We start from the raw sequence: 20,831 nt of genomic DNA on the forward strand, positions 1-20,831 counted from the left end.
CATTTTGAAAATGTGTGTTGTGCACATAAATATTTCTGTAATAAAATAATAGAATGGGAGAACAACTTGGTCGACACGCCATTACAAGGAAGTCTTAACATACCGTCGAAGGCCGCCAAATCAGTCTAATCAACACGCAAGAGACATTGTCTGGTCAAAATTGAAGACAATTTTCTTAACCCAAATGTGAATCAACAACCAGTCCATTGAACATGGCGCCATCCATTTTGAAACACAACGTTTTTTCTCTTTCAGCCGCACACACTAACGGCGATTTGGGGGAGATCGTTGAAAAAGATATTCCTCGGCACAGGAACGAAATGGGGAGTGAATCAAGAACCAGTGGATCAAGAGCTTATGGGGGGGCGTAGGAACAGATGAAGGGACATCCAAAGGTGGACGGGGATTTAGGGTCTTCAATTAAAAATGAATCGTATTTGCAATCTTTACCAGGAATAAATGCAGTCCAATGTCAATACCTATGTATCAACGTGTTTCGTTGACAATAAATACCATAGATAACTAATTAAAGTTTGTTAAGATGTCAACTTATCTAAAAGTAAATTTTCAATGTTCACTGATCATTCATTACACACTCCGAATGCGAATGAATGAAAAAGTGAAATGTGTACTTTAAATGTTTCGTCATTTTGAGGTAGGATTTCCATGAACAGGCATTCTTGAGTCCACATTTCCGCCAACCAACGTTTTTGGTCACAACAATCCTAAGATTTGACTTTCGCTGTCAACATGTTTCAGCAACGAAAATTGATACTGATGCCTGAAGTCCAGGAAAATACTTTGCTGTATTTTGATATTTGGAGAAGCCAGAATGTTTCATATCTTTTGGCCTATGAAGTTTGATTTATTATATAATACTACATTTTTGAATCCTAATCTTAACTCTTTATCCAACTTTGATATGATTAGCTCACCAAGTGTGCTTCATGGGTTTGCACTTCATTTCACAAATTCTTGGCCAAGTATATTTTGCAAGATATCTATGAATATCAAGTGTAAATGCATAATAGGAAAACACTTTCTCTTTTAGTTGTAGTAATTAAAGGCAATGGTCCAGGTGATGAAATAAAAATGTTCACTTGTGGATGTGAACAGGCGGTTAATAAGTCGTCATAAATGAATGAATGGGTCTAACTGATTCATACTTTTTGAAATTTAGACCCGTGGCAGGAGGAGGGAATGTAACAAAAAGTAGATACTGGCTTTAGGGGATTCAATATAGCTTCAAAAAGAAATATTGTACGGCAATCATACAGTGTGTTGCTTGTTCTACGTATGATGAAACGAAAGGGGCAAAGAGTCGATCTGCTTATTGAAGCTCTTTCATCCTAGCTTAATTTTAAGATATTTTGCATTTTCAATAGGAAAATACGATATGGCAAAGGATTTGAAAAAAAAATCAAATTCAATTTGCGAGTCTTACTTCGAACGTGACAAATGAGGACATTTTAACTTTTTTGGATTCATAATTAAAGAGCTTGCATCGAGGACGCTTATCCTTGCTTAGCCACTTTTCTGATTTCCAGAACAATTATTCTGGATTTCTCTCTCAAAAAGCAACAACAAAGATTGATGGAATTGGATGCTAAGGAAGATCATTCATTACAAAATTTGAGCTTAAATTCTCACCAACTTTACGTTCCCTCGAACAGACAGATAATGATTCATCCTCGAAGGCGCGACGAGAATTCTAAATGACCAAGGATCAAATGCTACGTTTGCTCGAGCACCGAAGGAGAAAAATTGGGTACATTTGCTGACGTAGCTCTAACATTTGTCGGTGTGGTAACATGAAAGATTTTAGTATATAAGGCTCAATAATTGAATCAAACGGCAGTGCAATTGCATTCGATCATCGAATCACATTGACCTCACAAAATGAAGTTGGTTGCTGTTTTGTGCCTTGTTGGTAAGTCCCCATGATCTGTCCTAACATACAGTAATGATTAGTCCTAACTGGAAGCTGGTTTTCTACGTACCGTAGGTCTGGCTGCCGCCTCCCCTCGTGGAGGTCTTGGCTCCGAGGGATCCATCTTTGATTGGGAATCCGGCAAGACCTACGTCTTCAAGTACAATTCTCGTCAATTGACCGGTTTCCCTGGTTTGGCCGCCGAGTACTCCGGTTTGGGCTTGGAGTCCCAAATCCATTTGTCCGTCCAGAGCTCCACCGAGTTCTCTCTCTCTGTCAAGGAGGCTCGTTACGTCCGCGTCAACGACAAGCTCCAAAGCAGAGGAAGCGAGATGGAAACCAACTGGAGGAACTTGGAACTGCCCGAGTTCACCTCGGTGCCTTCTGAGTACGCCAAATACTTGGAGATCCCCACCATCTTCCAATTCGAGAAGAGGACCGGCGAGTTCTTGTCTTTGGTTGTCTCTGGTGATGAGCCTGAATGGTGTATCAACTTCAAGAAGGCCTTGGTGTCTCTCATCCAGACCAAGATCCAAGATTCTCAATCGGCTGTTGAAAGCAACAAGGTAAGAAAGAGCATTTGAAGCTTCTGTGCCCAAATTCCATACTAACCCTCCCGAGCTTGCATTGCAGATTGAATCTGGCAAGAACACCGAGACTTTCTGGAAGATTAAGGAACAATCCATTGATGGTGTGTGCGAGGTCATGTACCAACTCAACGAGGTTCCTTCTTACATGATCAAGGACTTGCCCCGTCTTAGCGAAACTGAACAACACCATGAAGCCTTGAAGCAGGTCTGCAAGGGTCAAAACCAACACTTTGAGTTGGTCAAGACCAAGGATGTCAGCTCGTGCGAGAAGAGGTCTTCTTTCACTGCCTACAAGCCTGGATACTTCCGATGCCCCACCGGCAACTGTGACGGTATGTGGTCCCGAAGCTCAATTACCCGCTACATTGCCTGTGGTTCCGTTGACAACTTGAAGGTGGTGTCCATCTTTAACGAGGGTGAACTGTACCAGAACCTCTTGGCCATCAACACCGAAAATATCCTGACCGGCACCAAGCAAACCATGAAGCTCGTCAAGGTCGAAAACCACAGCGAGATCAAGCGTCCCCACAACCCCAAGACCCTCAAGTCCCTCTTGTACACCTACAAGATTCAAGACCGTCTCATCTCTAATGGCGAAGAAGCCGGCGAGGGCCGACAAATGCAACAACAAATGGACAACCAGGAGTCTCAAAAGTGGGCTACCGTTTACAAGACCCTTCCCCGCAACATGCTGTTGACTGGCACCCAAGATGATGATCGCAAGGTCCCCATTGAAAAGATCAAGGAGCAGATCAAGCACCTGTTGAAGGAGCTGGTTGAAAAGGACTTGGTTTCCCATGAGAACATTGCTGAGAAGCAAATCACCATGAATGCCTTGAACGTTGCCAGAGGATTCTCCCTCTTGACCAAAAAGGACGTTGAAACCGTCTATGATCAAATGAAGTCCGAGATGTCCTCTGAGCACAAGAAACAAACCTTGAGGAACGTGTTCTTTGACACTCTCATCATGTCTGGAACTGAGTACAGCGTCATTATTGTGAAGAAGTACATTTTGTCCGGCGAGATCACTCCCGTTCAAAGTGCCTCCATCCTCTTGAGCTTGCCCCACTACCTCATCACTCCCACCCACAAGGTCATGGAGGAGCTTTACGAGCTTGTCACCTCGTCCAAGATCAAGGAGCAACCCCGTATCTACAATCACGCCATCATGAGCTACACTGTCCTTCTTGAGAAGGCCTGTGTTGCTGATAACCGCAAGACCTCCTACCCTACCTTTGTCTTTGGAGAGTTCTGTCAACCTGATTCTGATATTGTTGTCAACAAGTGGATTCCCTTCCTCCAGAGAGAACTCTGCGAGTCCAGCTCCTCTGAGATGAAGAATGTCATCATCACCTCTTTGGGACTCCTGAGCCATCGCAATGTCATCTCTATCCTTGTGCCCGTCATCGAACAAACCACCAAGGGCTCCAACCTCAACCGATTCTTGGCCATCTACTCTTTGGCACATGCTGGCCGTCGCAACCCTGAGTTGACCATTCCCATTGTGTTCTCCGTGTTCAGCAACCGTGCTGAATCCACTGAGGTGCGTGTGGCCGCTTTCAACACTCTGCTGAAGTTGAACCCCCCCATGGCTGTTTTGCACAAGATTGCTGCCTTCACCTGGTCGGAAAAGGACATAGAGATCCTGAAGGTTGTCTACACTGCCTTCTTCTCCTTGAAGGAGCAACGCGAGATGGAACCTCTGATGACCAGCAGCATGAGCCTCCAACGCAAGGCTGCCATTGTCTTCCCTCTGATGAAGCCTGTTGAAGGTGTGTTCCCCTCCTCTGGAACCATTTACTCGGCCGAGTATCTCAAGGACTTGAATATTGGCTTCCAAGGTGTGTCCTCTTGGACCTCCTCCAAGGACTCCATTATTCCCACCGAGGTCTACACTAAGATGGTCTACCTTATGGACCGCTACACTTTCACTCCCATTGAAATTGGAGCTAGAATTAAAGGATTTGAGAACGTGGTTGAGGAACTCGTCAAGATTGTGAGCTCTGGGACTGGTCGTGTCAGCGGTGATTCTGAAGGTATCTATGGTCAGATTAGAGAATCGTTGGGATCTGAATGGAAGCAAGTGATTGATAATCTTCGCATCAAGGCTCGTGAGGGCACTGGTGTCGAATCCTTGGTCTACATCAATCTGATGGAAAATGCCCCCATCTTCATGAGCCTTGAGGCTTCCTCCTCTGAAATGATCCGCGAAAAGATTGTCCTTTTCATGGAGAATCCCAGCCTTCTCAGAGAGAAGTTTAATGGAGAGAATGAGATCAACTACCAACGTGTGTTCTACCTGGCTCCTTCTGAGTTCATGATTCCCTCTGATATGGGTTTCCCTATTCTGATTGAGTTCCACATGCCTTTGACCTTCTCCCTCCGTGGAAAGATGAACGTTCATTGGGATAGCCGAGTTCCCTCTGTCAAGATGAACGTCAAGACCTTGTTTGCCTCCCAATACACTGGATGGGTTGGAACCATTTGTCCCTTCACCGAGGAATTCGTTCTTACCGGAGCTGATGAGCACTCCGTTGTCAACCTACCAGCTGACTTCTCCATCGACCTCAATGTTCAGGACCAAAAGCTGAAGATCCACGCCAAGGTTTTGCCCGAGGTCTCCGAGACTGTTGACCTTTTGCACTTCCACGTGAGGCCATTCATGGTCTACCAGAAGAACTGGGACCTCACTCCCATGACGTTGAGCCACAACATCAAGTTCATCAACTCTCAGCAAAAGGAACAAGTTGTCTCCAAGAGCTTTGGTGACTATTTGGGTCTCTCTCTTAAGGGTGTCCTGAAGACCGAATCGCCTTTCGCCAATATGTATTCTTTCACTCGCAAGATGAGACTGTTCAACTTGAACCCTTTGAACTTGATCCGATTCAGCTGGGCCAACACTGCCTTGAATGAAAATGAGATGCCCTCTATCCGCAAGCACGAGTACAAGCTCCAATACAATCCCACTGAGTCTCATACCCGTGAGATTGAGATCATTGTTGCCACTGGATGTGCCATCAAGAACTTGGATTCCCAAGTCAGATACCACGCCGTCAGAGCTAAGCGCGAGGGTGAGGGAGGTCTCCCCTTTGAAGTCCGTGAGGTCACTGACTCGTCTGTCCACCCCAAGCGTCAAGAGATGGTCCGTCAAACCCTGGAGAAGATGGATATCCAATCTGGAGTTGGTGTCACTTTCTTGACCACCATTGCCCTGAAGGGATCCCGCACCCGCTCTCTAAGCTATGCTCTGAACTTGGCTGGAGGAGCTGAAGGACTCAAACAAAAGTGGTCTGTCACTTTGGAGTCTGAGACCACCAACAAGAAAGTTTGTGTGAACGGTATGGTTCATTTGCCCAACTCTCCAATGTGGAGAGTCAAGGATGTCCGAGCTACCAACTGGAACTACTACTTCAAGAATGTCATTGGCTTTGGTCAGCAATGCACTGAGTCGCAAATCAAGATTGAGGGAACCAGCAAGGTCTCTGAAGAACAAAAGGAATGGAGCAGGGAGTCCCCTGAGGCCAGGGAGTTGTACAAAATTGAGCAGAAGAGTGGCAGTGTTGCCGAGTTCTCTGAGCAAGCTGAGCAAGTCAAGATCCAAGCCAGCACCATTGATGAGATTGACTATCGCGTGGAATACCAGAAAGTTCCCAGGGTGATCATGCAATGGAACAGCCGTGCCATTGAGATGCTCAAGGGATACTGGTGGGCTTACTTGAAAGCCTCCACCCCCACCAACACCCACTTCCATGAGGAGTCCCAATCCGACACTGAGAATGTCCACATCAAGATCCATCCCAGAAGCAAGGTGTTTGACCTCACCATCAACCGTCGCAGTGAAATGGTCAAGTTCCAAGGCATCCGAATCCCCTACCCTTTCACCTATTTCTTCCCTACTTCCGCCATCCAAGGCAGCAAGGGTATGAACATCCAGAGCATCATGGGTAAGAACGTCTATCCCGAATGTCGCTTGCACAAGGACTCCATCCAGACCTTTGGCGAGAAGACCATCCGTGTTCCTAGCATTCATGATCAATGCTACCATCTTTTGGCTGCTGATTGCTCCGAGAATAAGCGATTTGGTGTCATGGTCCGTTCTCTGGGACACAGCGCTGTCCAAGGCAATGAAGTGAAGATCTTCTTGGGACGTACTAAGATTGTTTTGACCCCCGGTTCCTCTTACTCCTCTTACAACAAGCACATGAAGGTTGTGGTTGATGACTCCGAAATCTCTCTTGTCAAAGATTCTGCAAAGGATATCAAGGACAAGTCAGGAAACCGCGTGGCCACTGCCTACCTGTATGTAACCAATGGATTTTCCAATTCCTTACTGATTTCTGCATGTCTAACTTGATATTTTCCTTCCAAAATAGCACCCGTGATAATGCCATTGTTTTCAAATCAACCATCCTGAACATCCAGTTTGACGGTGAGATGATTGACATTAAGATGTCTCCCCTTTTCAAGCGCAAGACTTGCGGCATCTGTGGCTCGGCCAATGGCCAAATCAAGGGTGCCCTTGTCGGTCCCCAAGGTTGTGTTTACTCCAAGCCCGAGATCTTTGCTGCTTCTTACCGTGTGGAACATGGCTCTGAGAACTGCAAGCCCCTCCCCAAGAAAGTCGAGCAAGAGTTGATCAAGGAGAATGAAGAATGCGCCACCTACAAAGAAATTCCCACCAAGGTAAGTTGACCTTTTCAGGGGTCCAAAATATGACATCCTTATTGAGTGATGCTGATTTTGACTTTCAAAGTAAAAACTGATTGCGTGATTTCATATCCTCGTTCTGATAATGGCATCACCTTAAGCATGATTCTGCAAAAATAAAAACAGTACACCTTAACAGATTCCCTTTTGCTATTCAAGGTTACTGGATCCTTCAAGGCTCAGGCTGGCGAGTGCACCGTCCACCGTCATGAGATCATTGAGAAGTCCAATGAGTTGTGCTTTTCCAAGGTCCCCTTGACTGAATGTGGTGCCCAATGCCGCCCTGCCCCTGAGGAAGGTCTCCTGAGGAAAGATGTCGACTTCACTTGCATGGAAAAGAACCGCATGTCTTACCATTATGTGGAGAAGATCCGCAACCAACAGGTGCTTCGAGAGCTCAAGACTCTTCCCACTTCTTTCTCCTTGTCCAAGGAAATGCCCCGTATTTGTGTGCCTGTCCATGGATTGTAAATCACGCAACCTTACATCCCAGACTTCTTCCATCCGTGAGATATGGGAAGCATACTTCTGAACTAACTTTTTTAGAAACACTGGCATATTGAAAAACATTGATTCAGACGTGAATAAATGTAACCGATGAGTCAATCAAGTCTTGTTGTTGCTTTTGTAATTTGACCGAATACTTGTGCTCGATCACAGTGAAACCCGTCTGAAATTGTTCCGCTTATATCATCGATTTTCATAAGTCGCGATTGTTTCTTTCAATTATAGTCACTTTGAGGCAAAACTTTATGCGCAATGTTTCACTCAATGCATTATTTGACAAAGTTATTTCATTTTTGATTATACACCGCACCTGAATAGGCGTGTTACCTGAACTAGATTAATTAGTCTTGTCAGTTTGATCTTGGAAGCCAAAATGGAACACAGAAGAAATCTGGTCGTCCTTTCTGCTCGGTTAAGCTACCACCTAAGCCGCATTAAATTGGGCCGGAGTTTGAAAATGTAAATAGGAAACAAAACTATAGTTATGAGATTGAAGTGAAGTACCCTTGATGGTTTCCTTGGATATTGAAGAAAGTTTCAAAGATTGGAGCTTCTTTTGAGTCATACATCATTCAATCACTCGTATATCAAAATTCATTTGCGTATATAACGTGTCTATGCAGGTGATAAAAAAATCCGGATGCATCGTCAATTTGGCTCGGTCCCGAAGGCGACGATATTAGCGGGTTCCACTGTCATGGCAGTGGGTTATTGCTATGTACACGTTTCGAGGTAAATGGATTGGAACCGATCATATCCGTAATGCAAATGGATTAGTTGCCATTTGCATCATCTTTTTTCTCATTTAAGACACACTTTTCTCCTCATCAATCAATTTTTGCCTCTGTATGAAGCAAGACCAATAGAAAGGACTGCCAAGAGCATCCCCATTGGTGGCAAAGCCTCGACGTTTTGGAACAGAGCAAGTGCTTAAAGGAAAGCAACGGAATTGGCATCCAAAATCTGGTTCAATTGCGACCTAAGCTCTCGGACCGAATGAATCATTCTCGATCAAGTTGGATTTCCCCTTTTCTCCAAAAATAAAAGCGTTGCACTAATCTAAGAACAGTCCTGTAGTTTTCTGGTGATCATTTTTAGTTAAAAGCTTATCAATCCCAGGATAAAGTTAATACTCAGGTCAAAGCTGCTTACAGTGAAAGGCATTTAGATTTCATCAAAAACTCACGGTTGGTATCCTACTTTTCATGAAAAATGTATGGAGTTTTGCCAGTCTCAGTGAGTTTTTCAGTTGCCCAGCAAAAGCAGGGACTATTGAATCAATTGCTTCATGGCGACTTCTAATACGTTTGAGTTGTTTGCTACAAAGCTTTTTAATCTTTCGTTAGTGTCCCGAGGTTTGCATTGGATTACACTTTTTTGTTCTTGGTTTGAAACAATAAGGTATTAAGAAATCTTACATGGATCTTTTCTTTTGACTGACAGGCCCACCTCACGAATTTTGATTTGTTTACTTGTTGATATTTATTTCTGATTCATGAGGACAAATCCAAGCCTATCTGAAAATACACTCCCATGTTAGAGCATTACATTGTGAACACCATATTTGCTATTTATGACAAAAATATGTCACGCTTTAGGAGCGAAACATTGTGGGTTATGTCAATTTACTCGAAGCATTTATTTGAATTCAATAGCACAAGGAACAAAGTGCCTTTTTTAAGTCCAGTTCTTGCATTGATTTTAGCTTTTAATATTTCATATTTGACATCAGTTTTTGACTTGTCGCAAAATCAATGTCCTCACTCATTCAGCTGCCTTTTGGGTTGTAAGTCAATGACTAGTGACTACACATGATTGTCTCGCCCTATTATAACGCAGCATGCTAGAGCGCCGATCCTCCATCTACAATAATCCAACGACTTGATTAGCATATGTTAGCATAAGCAGATGCCCATCACTCAAAATTTCTCTGAGCAGAAGATATATCGATATTAACAAATGCCCCTGCTTTGTTGATGCTACTCTACTGACCGTAATGGGTGTCAAAACATCCCCCACGATATTCATCAGTATTGATTTTCCCAGCCCCCACCCCTCTCTTCAATCTCATATAATCTCAGATCATTAGTTAAAACTACAAATAATCGATGCTCCTCTCACTCTCCTCTTGAATCATAATCCCAAGCTTACAGACTTCCATGGCACGATGAGTCATTGTTTCTAGCTTTTATGCTCGCTCCCAAATCCAAAGCCCTCGAGCTCCACGTTGAAATACGGATCGTTACAGAAGCGGTTGGTGGAGATACGAGGCATTGCCTTCGTCATTGTGAAGTCTTTTTCGGTAGAGTCTGCGTGCGGTAGTTTTGAAAATTCATGCCTCCATCGCTTTAATTTCTCTCCGGCTGCCATGCAAGCTGGCTCACATGCGTCCCAAATCCTGGTGGAGCATCCAAGATATCCATGATGTCCCTGAGGCATCGGAGACTCCGGACCAAAATTTTAGCTCCACAGTACTTCCTCCAGTTCTGGCAGGCCAGACAAAGGACTTACCATGATCAGTTGGACGGACGGAGCATTGGTTACAAACGACCAGGAGACAGATATTCCCCTGAGTTCTTGTCACTGGGTGACCAAAACTAGTCTCCAACCGAGAGTGATTCCGCCCTTGGTTGATTGGCGTTGTATATTTACCTACCTTGGTATCTTGTAACGATTTTTACCATTTTTTTCTTGAACAAAGAGTGAAAAAATATGCTTTTTGGAAAGAGATGGTTGGCGATGGTCACAATGCCGCTTGGTACATGTGTGGAAGCGCCTGCGTTGCGCCTCACACTCACTCACATGAGCATTCTTTATAAACAGGAACGAGAAGAGAAGCGCGGGGTTTGTTGTGTTTTTTGAGGGACGGGCGTGAGCAATTTAAAAAAAAAAGGCGCGCACGCTTTTCTCGAGATTTTGAAAGGAGAAGGTGTTGAGGAAAAATAGTTGTAAAGCAGAGGATTTTCCACAAGGTGTTGTGTGTTTGTCGGACCGACCAAGTCATTTTATGGCCCACGTGATCTTTTGGCGAGTGAGGCCTGATNTGGACGGACGGAGCATTGGTTACAAACGACCAGGAGACAGATATTCCCCTGAGTTCTTGTCACTGGGTGACCAAAACTAGTCTCCAACCGAGAGTGTTGTGTTTTTTGAGGGACGGGCGTGAGCAATTTAAAAAAAAAGGCGCGCACGCTTTTCTCGAGATTTTGAAAGGAAAAGGTGTGGAGGAAAAATAGTTGTAAAGCAGAGGATTTTCCACAAGGTGTTGTGTGTTTGTCGGACCGACCAAGCCATTTTATGGCCCACGTGATCTTTTGGCGAGTGAGGCCTGATTCGTATTTTGCAACAGTGCACAGGCCTTGCATCGATTGAGAAGTTGAAGGGGGGTTGGTGAGCAGATCAGTGTTGTGTTTAAGTGTGTTAAGAGGATTATATCCAGAATTTGGACAGGTAAGCCGATTCTAAGACTCCTAATGGCCAACGCCAACTGGAGAAATGCGCCTGCCTAAGCCATAATTTGGAGATTCTGATCATGAAATCTCATCTAGAAATAATAACAGCCTTTCTTGCTTCTCGGCCTCCTCATCCATCTTCAATTTCTGCTTCAAAAATATGCTCACTCGTAGCTTTTTGACGAACCAAAAGCCCTCAAACTATAAATGGCTTCATCATTTCTCAACATGGAGCCGAGAATGAGTTTTACTTGCAAATGATGTGGCCATATTTTCAGGTTTATTTTTTTGCTCACCTGCAGTTGAGAGGAGAAAAAAAACTGGATGGTGATAAAATCAAAGCTTTGGATCGAAGTGTAAACAAACCTGAATGGGATTTGTGGGAGTTTGAATTTGGAACCACAATCACTAACCCCCTCAGAAAGTTCAATGCTTTTCAAGGTACAAAGACAAGAAAGGATGCGCTTTGCAAAAAAATGATTAATAGATTTTCTTATCGCAAGTGCTCCCGGGCACCTTTTAAAACCTGCTGCCATGGAGTCTAATCAAGGTCTTCAAGTTCTTTCATCACGTCTGGTTCGCCTTTTGCCACAAACAAAAATCATAAAAGGTGAAGGTAGCAATAATAGAATTTGCACTTTCCACTTCCTCAAAGCTCGTAAAACCGTTCAAAACCGATTCAAATAAAAACATACGACTCAACGAACAACAAGAAAAATTATTTAAAAGACCTTGGAATTGATGATTTTGAGAAAAAAACATGCAAATCGTTAATCATGCACATCTGATGAGCCTTGCTTGGGATTTGTACTCGCAGAGAGGGAGATGATGGAGATCCGTTAATTCGATTCCAATTGCCTGGATATGGTCGATATTTATTCTCAGAGAAACAACTCTCGTTGGAAAAACAAATTAAAATCAAATTCTGTTGCAATCGATTCCCACATTCATCATTTTAAAAGCAGCGAGTAATGTTGAATCGGAACCCTTTTTCACTTGATGGTGGCACATACATCTATCTACATGTCATAAATTGTCTCGATCCTGTCATGAACATTCAGACGCCTCCTTTGTTCCTCTCTTTTAATTATGTACATATCCAGCCACATCCAACGCTTTTTTGAGGGGTGATGCTGGCAAAGAGATGAATAGAGTGATCTTAGGTGGAAAGAAACAACATAGCGAAAATTTACAGTATTACTTTTTCAAAATATAATTTGTAACAAGTACAGTTGTTCGCGACTAGTTATGCATAACATATAGGTCTCTGTCAAGGATGAGACAAATACATCGGAAAATAGGATATTTCTGACTCTCAAATTGTCCAGTTTCAAATGTATTTTAGCCCAGATTATTTTAAAATCTTGAATAGGGTTTGAATAGATTTGTTGACATACCGGATATTTTTCACTCCTCCATAAAGTTCTTGGGAGCAATCGTCGAATATCCACTGAAAAAACTTGACACTCTATTTGGGAAAGACGGTCTAGCTGTCGAAAAAAAGGCCAAATTAGGGAAAGCGAGATATAACTCTGAAACCGTCTTAGATGATATTCCATCGAGAAAAGAATTTTCTGCTTGTCAGTCTGATGTTTGGCATGTGACAAGAAGAAAACCTCCAGGTCACTAAGTAAATTCTATGGCCAAAAACTTTTCTCTTTTTTTAATTTCTGCGTCATCCACATATGATTGACAGTTCCAGGACAACTGGTCTTGACACACTACAATTATTGGTGGTCTGTTCTGCTGTTGACATCTCCAAACCTTTTCCACCAGCTCTGAAACTGGTCGTTGGTTGGCTAAACCAGAACCTTGTTTTCGAATGTAGATTTAGTCAGGTTTTTTTTCCTGATCCCAATTGGTCACAATGAATGAGTTAGAAACGGTTAGGAGTGCTTGGGTCACTTTCAGAGTAGAAAAGAATTCCGAATTCTATAGACCTTGGAATGGATGATCTAGATCATCGAGTCACTTTCTCTCTTGCAAATGTACGAAGAGGATCAATAGTCTGTTACGCAATGCACTTGGATTTGTAAATTGCTCCTATGGCTTCTCCTTGGTCATCTTGGCTTCTTGACAAAATCCAACATTTTTCACCCATTCCTAACGGCCACTTTCTGTGTCAAACTCCCGCGGTGATCTTCAATCTTCAAGAACAGGACCTCTGAAAAAAGTATGGACGTGGGTTAAGTGATTGGACAAGCGAATTGTCAAAGCTGTGATTGTCTTTTATCGGTGTAAAGTAAATCTATCATTCCACTTTTATCTATCATATACCATTGCCAAAGGGAAGTGCTTGAATTTTAGGCTGATCGGGGCATTTAATTCCAAAAATATTCACCTCACTCTCTGCAAATGTGCGTAAATGGTCAATTCGCCAAAAATGTGTAAGCTTAAGAATTAATGATTGTATGCCAATCTTCTTTTAAAAGGGATTCTAATACAAAAGTGTTTTTTCTAACTGTTTTTGGAAATGTTACCAGAGCCTCCTTCTTGATTATAAACCAAGTAAACCAAACTTTTGCGATTTGATTAAAGACAGAATAAACCTCTTACTCGTCTCATTTTGCAAAAAACATCCAGTCTGATTAGTCATTGTCAAGTGTCGTTCACTTTTATGGAATTTAGTTTGTTAGATATTCCACGTCCATCCAGACTAAAGAAGGTTGTTCCTTAAAATTTTTTTCTATGGGTCTCAGAGTTTAAAGATCTTCCAATAATTGACGCTCGATTGTGTTTCAGAACGAGCGAGGATTTCACTTCTTGTCACAAGATTCTCCAGACCATATCTGAACAGCTCACTTAATGAATGTTTGTTTGTCTCTCATCACTTGAAAACATCTCCCAAAACATCATTTCTCCCTTCCAACATCTGAAATCCCAATTGTAATGAAAATAATGACAGAATGCGTGACAAATGTCAGCAGAAAATTGTCGGCCTCATTGAAGTCATTTTATGGCCAACGTCTCCAATTCTCGCCGAAAATCCTTGAACAGCACTCTTCCATCAACCCGCACCATTTGAGCAAGAAGTTGAATCATTTAACAAGTTTTTACTAGAATTTTCGCTATACCAAATTTAAGGCGCGTTTCAGCCCAAGGAGTGCGAATTTTTTTTTTTGAGTTTTGTCAATGTATATGAATCATACAGAATGGGTTCTTGATGATTCAGATGTAGCGGAAACGAGCTGCCTTGCCTCCTTCCCATTCAACACATTATGAGCCACAAACCAACTTCCTTCCAGATTCTGGTGTACAGTCCGTACATTTTCGATCTCCTTTGGTGAATGAGAGTGTGAGTTGGAGATCCCAGTTTTCGTCAAGCGGGCTTTAAATTGCACTTTCGGGAGACAAGGGGGTGTTTTATAGAGTCGAAGGGACGCCACAAAAAGGGCTTCTTTGTTGTGTGTCTCCCTTCCAGTGTGAAATTGTGAATCTCGTCTCTCTTTCTCTCTCTCCCTCTGAAGTTCTTCTTTCTCTTCCTCCTCGTTCCTCCCATCCAATCTTCTTGTAGTAGTCACATTTTGAGTCACATAATTTTCCCCCGCTACTTCCGATCTTGATACTTGGCAAGGGAAAACTAAACCTAGGGATTCGAAAATACCCGAGCTTTGATATGTCTTATGGGGAACAGATATGGGAGCAAGGGCTAATTTTTCATACAATGAAAGCGAGGTTTCTTACCTAGTTAGCAATAGATTTAATTCTAAAATCCGTGTTGCATAGCATTTAAATAAGTGGCAATGAAAGCGTGTTTTATCTTCACAACATAAAATGTTAGAAATTTTTACTAACGAATGAATGTAATCAAAATTAGCGAGAGTATGCAATGTGAAATTTTGTAGTTACAAACTAACTCTAAACATAACTATAAAGTGACTAATGTTGATGTATGTTGCACATTTCAGTATTAGATCAATAGTCGATTTTTGGGAAATGAAATAGCAAATTGTCAAATTGGATTCAATACATTTCCGTAATATCTAATTTAGATGAGGTGATGTTACACGTTAGCAATTTTTGCATTGTTGGCATGGTGTGAAAGAAAAATGTTGCATTGTTGCAAGAGCATTTGGGACTGAAAATCTGAGCTTAATTTTCTTGAGCGCTCTGATTCAGTAATGCTTTTCTGCCCACTACTTTTAAAGCAATGCTTTCATTCACCTAATCAAATCGGATTTTTGACGAAACGTTCTTTTCATATTCTGAATATTGTAGAGAAACAAGTACTGCATGGCACTAAATATTGCCCTCTCGTGTAAAATCAAAGATAGCCGCTCTATGAACATAGTTCATGTGGTTGAAAACAGATTTCCCTTTTTAGAGTTGCCAGTTGTTTAGTGTTCTCACTCAGCTCAACCGACGAGAAATCATGCATGAGAACGTTTCTTTCGTCTTTTTTTTGGGAGAAGATTTTTGGTGGAAACTCCCAGTTTGGTTCAAACCGACTTGTTCGATGATATCACCTACGAGGCTTGACTCATCATTTTGTGTCTTTAGAGACCAGATCCTTGAGTTGTCGAGAGCCATGAATCATTAGTTACCAACTTGAGGAGTCCATCCATTAATTTGTGAAGGTCACACGCAAAGTCTACTGAATGTAGGACCAAGTGATTTTGGATGTTGTTGGAAGCATTGATTCAAGAATGGAAGCAGTATAGGACCCAATGAGGCCATTTAACTCACAGAATGCCCATTGGCCAGCCAATTTTCATGGCAATTCGACCAATTGCCTGAATGAAAGGGGCCTTCAGGGTGAAATTAATTCCTCCTTAGGCCTATGAGTGAGTAATTTGACCCGTGAGAGTCACTCAAGTCGCTCTACAGGGTTCTTTGTTGATCTTGGCAAGGCATTTCCAAACGACCTAGTTAGCATTTATGAGCAAACGAAAAAAAGCCATTTTTCAAATGTTTGCATTCGGTTATGGCTTTGCAGGAAGGCAACCAAGAATTATGGTGTCTCAAACTCCATCAAAAGAATGCCAATGTGAATTTTATGAAAATTACTGGTCCACATAGGATCTGCCTTCGATGAATATGAACGATGGCAAAGATACTATTTTTCATTCACGAAACCTCGGGGGTAAATTCGAAACCATTAAAGAACAAGCAGACAGTGAAGCTAAAACAACACATTTCAAATAAATCCATTAGGGCAATTAGAGATGTTTTGGCTTATGCCAACGCAAAGTAAATTTAGTCTTGACAAAGCAAGACACAAAAAAAGTCTTGGAAAGGGAGCGGACACAACGGATGAAGGGCATTAAAAAATGAGGTTTCGGCTCGAATTTGGTAGTAAATGACATCAAGATTTGCTTTTAGTTGCGTCCCGTGCATTTAGAGCTAGGAAGAGCAATTTTCCTGTCACAAATGTAGGGGGACGGTGCCGTTTATGCTTGCAAGACTCTTTTTGAGTTAATTGTGCGGAAACAACACGGTACTATTGCTTCAACATCGTCAATCATATCATTTTCAAATAATCGTCGTCCCTGTTTGGATTTTCAGCGGCAAGTTTTCAATGCCTAGATTGAAGAATCTAACTCGACTTGTGTTTCATGTCTTTGATTGAATCCCGACTTCGGCAGAAAATTCAAATTCAAGGACGGATGTGAGTAGCAGAGTTCAGGAATCAATTTCCTGGACTCCATCTGAGCTTTGATCAGGATCCTTGATGGGTTTTAATTGCGGGGTGCTTCCGAGTCATTAATCCTTGCCTTTGTTCTCACGATACTTGTCCACAAAACGACGTTTGGAGGGGTGGTTGATGACCCGATCAATATGCATTGGAACCACCACGAGGCATGGTTAAACTTTCGCTTTTACGAGTTGGAAATGTGAATATTCGTCGTCAAGACAACCGCAACGAGTAATTTCTGGTTTGGCGAGTCCTCGTTTCATGTTAAGATCTATATTCTTTGATTCAGCATGTCGTTCCATATGAAGATCCTTCTATTTCTTTATTATCCGTCATTAAATAAAGGCCACTAGATTCAATGATTTATTTACACTGACTCTGATATTGGATTTATTCTTTTTAAACTTGTCTTAAAATTATAAAATTATCTTCAAAGTGTTTAAATTGACTTCACTTTAATTTCGGTTAACTGCACATGCATTGACTTGACATGATGTCATGCAGTTGCTTGTCAGTTCTTGAAACTTGAATCCGACTTTACGTTTTAGGACTATGATTTTTTCTGCCGTACAATAAAGAATAATTTCACATACGGCAAAAGAGGGGCATCGAAATATTTGTCATTTTTTGTCATTTTCGTAGGACTTGAGTCTTGAGAAGTCATTACACTTTTTTGTACACTCATACTTTTTTATTACTAATATTTAGACCATTTCAGCTTGGCACGAATGGAATCAATCTGTATTATTAACGGGCTTTTAGAGAAATGAGCTTACAATAGAAGAGAAAAATTCCATTCGACACAACCATTTATCTTATCCAATATTAGCATTTAAAATGATCCGGCCAAATGAATAAACTTGGCCTAATTCTGGCCGAGAATCTGATTTAGTGGTCTCAGGAGGGGCGGAAATGGCAGCATAGAATTTGAATCTTTGGCCTCCTCTCGTGAAGCTACACAAGATTTTAATCGCAGTCAAATGTTATAAAAATGTTTCAACTCTAATTGTGAAGCCTAACATTTCTTTTGGATAAATAATATCATTTTTGAAACGAAACTCATAGTTGCCCTGACCCTAAGCAAGCCCATTGGGCGGTAAACACCCGTTCACTGTCCATCTTTCTAGAAGTCCATGGATTATTGTATAACTGAATCACGAGGAGATTTGTCCCCCTTTGTCTCCATCTCCCGTTAGGTGTTTGAGAATGTTATTGGAAATGTCAATTTCTATGTCAGGATCTGGATTCTAACCTTTTACATCTTTGTACATATTTTCATGGGAAGGAAACATCTGGTCAAATCACATTTTGGATGGGCTGTCTGTGCCTGACCCCTAGTATCAATCTCTTTCTCCTTGTCTGGTACAAATCCTTGGAGTGGCCGATATATATGCTGGTAATGGAGGCGTAGTCAGAGTCGTTGTATTTACAATTTGTATGTACTAAGTGAGGAGATGACTTGGCAACTTTTAGGACTTCCGAGAACTGGCGCTATTGCCTTGATACAATTCCACCGACTCTCATGAATCGGCGTGTCCGAAATTTGCTAGAGTAAGCCCTCTTGATTGTATTACAAGAGTATTTTCTTGTGTTACACCCTCATTCAAGTTTCAATGCATATATATTGCTGGCAAAGGAGGGGTCTTTTCGACATTTTTGAGATCTGTTATGAAGTAATGCCGTAAATGGTCTGGGAAGCAATCGGGATTTCACATCATTTATCAAACAGCCTTCATCCCAACAATTGATCTTGACCATTGAAACAACTTAGCTCGCGAGATCTTTGATCAGGATAAAAGCCTTGATGAATCAAATTATTGTACGCAAAGACGATACTGGAGAATTGAGTGTGTTCTAAAACTGATGTGATGTTTTTTTCTGTTTTAATGACCAAAAGCACTATTGATCTAAGATGCATTCTTTTGAATAAACTAAAATTGTCATTTGGCACTCATTTTCCACAAAATATGGAACCAAATCAACCTAAAAGCTGCCATGCTAAGAATGAATCACGATGAGATGCAACCTCTCAGATATTGCACGGGGCAAAAACCCAGAATTACCTTAAACATTTCGTGAATCATGAAGGGTATTTAGCACTTTGAGTCATCTCAGATCGATGAATCAGATCGGATTCTTTTCGACAATCCTGACTCATCCAACCCAATCCTCGAGGGATTAGTGCTCTTGAACAAATTGGATGAAAACAGAGAGGGGAAAAGGAGCGGTTCTACGAATCAATTTTCGTTCAAGCTAGGTCATCGTTTTCCCCACTCATTTCCATTCGATTCTTCAGAGCTGGATCTGCATCCATTTCACTGAGAGCTTCTTCAAGGGAATATACACGATCTGTGCTGGGACGCGCCTGTGTGGAAAAGTACGGCTACTTTTAAGATCTTGGAACCTCCACGTTTCTCCTTTTTCCAGCCAGGCCTTTCACAGATAAGAAGGGTCACTAGATCTGAGAGTCGGTTGGGCTCCTCCAAGTTTTTGCCCAGTAAATCATTTTCAAAGGCCTTGCCTTGAAATTAGAAAGAATTCATATCTCCATACAAGACTAAGAATGGTATCAAGGAGATCTAAGCTCCTTCAAACATAACGCCTCTTAACCTATCTCATGGATGTTAAGAATTGCTGAAAAATAATGTTGAGATATGATTTCACGTCTTGAATTGAGTTTAACATTATGTAAGTTTGTACCACATTTCTGAATGCAACAGGAAATGATGCAAATTCTTTGCAGCAGGTTACAACAACATTTGGAGATGCTGGAAACCATGATTTATCCCAAAATATGTTTTAAATTCGAGATCTGAAAATTGGCATCTTTTGTTAGCCAGGCGGGGTCATTATAGCGACAAGCCCTACCATGATCAAAACTCAGCCATTCATATTTGTTTTCTGTATAAAAGAAAGCAAATCACACTGTAACTAAAGCACTTTAACCCAGCATAACATCTGTTTGTGTTGTTACATCATGGCAAGTTAAGAATGGGGCAACTCAAAACGCCGAAATAGTTTGTGCCAATACATGGTCATGTGCAATAATTGTGGACACACTTCAAAGTGAGGACGTTCTAGCACAAATTCCAAAAGAAATTTAAAGCTCTATGAGTTCATATTCATATGCACTTTAAAATAAATGTCGGTGCTCAAGCCTTTTTCTTCTGACCGTATTTTGACTCCTTTAAATAGCAGCTGTCTGATGATTTCATCAGAAATTTTGGGAGGTCACTGAGGTACTTCTCAATACAGCAGAGGTACTAAACAACAAGATACAATGTGAAATATTAGGTAAAAATATTTTCTAAGGTTGCAAAAAGTCTTTTGTAAGAATAGGAAATTCTAATGTAGAAAAATCAAGTCCAAAAATAGCTTGTTTAGGCTAAAACGGTTTTTAAGCATGTTTTTGAGTAATACTGTGACAATGTATTGAATAGTAATTGTACATGAACCATTTCTTTCATCTATGAATGAATTGGAACTCTTACTTAATCCCATGACAAAGAATCATTAAGCTTCAAAAGTGCAAGTGACCTCTCACAAATTTGATGGTGACGTTAACTTCCTTTCCTGCTTCAATGTCCCAATTGGCGCACAATACTTCGTCACTTGGTAATGTATCTTTTGCCTTACAATACCCCAAAAGCAGATGTAAAAACAGTACCTGATTGAAATGCTTTTGCATAAATGTTGAATGCGAACCGTTTTGCAAATCAAAGTTGGAGAGATTGAATGAGGTGCAATCATGTTAGCTTCTGCAGCGATTGTGGCGCAGCCTAACTAGCTTGGGGCATTTGAAAATCGAAGGCAGTACTGTTCGCGTCTCGCTTTTCCCGTAACTCATCTAAGACAGGCTTAAGTCTGTGGTCTAGTCCCTTGGTGACCCTTAGTAACGGGCAGCAGAGAGGAGGAATCAGCGCTCTCCTTCTCTTGCATTGTACCCTCTCTCTCCCTCCCTCTGCCTCTGAGAGAGAGGAGCTCACTGGATGATGTTCCCTTGATGTTTT

The 20,831-nt window shown here is 41.7% G+C and overlaps 1 protein-coding gene across 1 annotated transcript; it reads left to right on the forward strand.

Moving 5' to 3' along the window:
- Positions 1–1,793: 1,793 nt before the first annotated feature.
- Positions 1,794–7,833, forward strand: LOC131892152 (vitellogenin-like). Its single transcript, XM_059241929.1, has 5 exons — positions 1,794–1,930; positions 2,006–2,496; positions 2,564–6,819; positions 6,894–7,203; positions 7,387–7,833. Exons 1-5 carry the CDS (start codon positions 1,900–1,902, stop codon positions 7,696–7,698), a joined length of 5,400 nt encoding a protein of 1,799 aa, XP_059097912.1. The 5' UTR covers positions 1,794–1,899; the 3' UTR covers positions 7,699–7,833.
- The last annotated feature ends 12,998 nt before the right edge of the window (positions 7,834–20,831 follow it).

Source organism: Tigriopus californicus, chromosome 12 (assembly GCF_007210705.1).
Source record: "Tigriopus californicus strain San Diego chromosome 12, Tcal_SD_v2.1, whole genome shotgun sequence".
In the NCBI taxonomy this organism is placed as follows: Eukaryota; Metazoa; Arthropoda; class Copepoda; order Harpacticoida; family Harpacticidae; genus Tigriopus; species Tigriopus californicus.

Bases quoted from the DNA above. Each gene is read 5' to 3' on its own strand.
- LOC131892152 (XM_059241929.1), top strand. From the start codon at position 1,900: ATGAAGTTGGTTGCTGTTTTGTGCCTTGTTG. The intron at 6,820-6,893 runs GTATGTAACCAA...CTTCCAAAATAG, and splicing joins CGCGTGGCCACTGCCTACCT to CACCCGTGATAATGCCATTG. The intron at 7,204-7,386 runs GTAAGTTGACCT...TTGCTATTCAAG, and splicing joins ACAAAGAAATTCCCACCAAG to GTTACTGGATCCTTCAAGGC.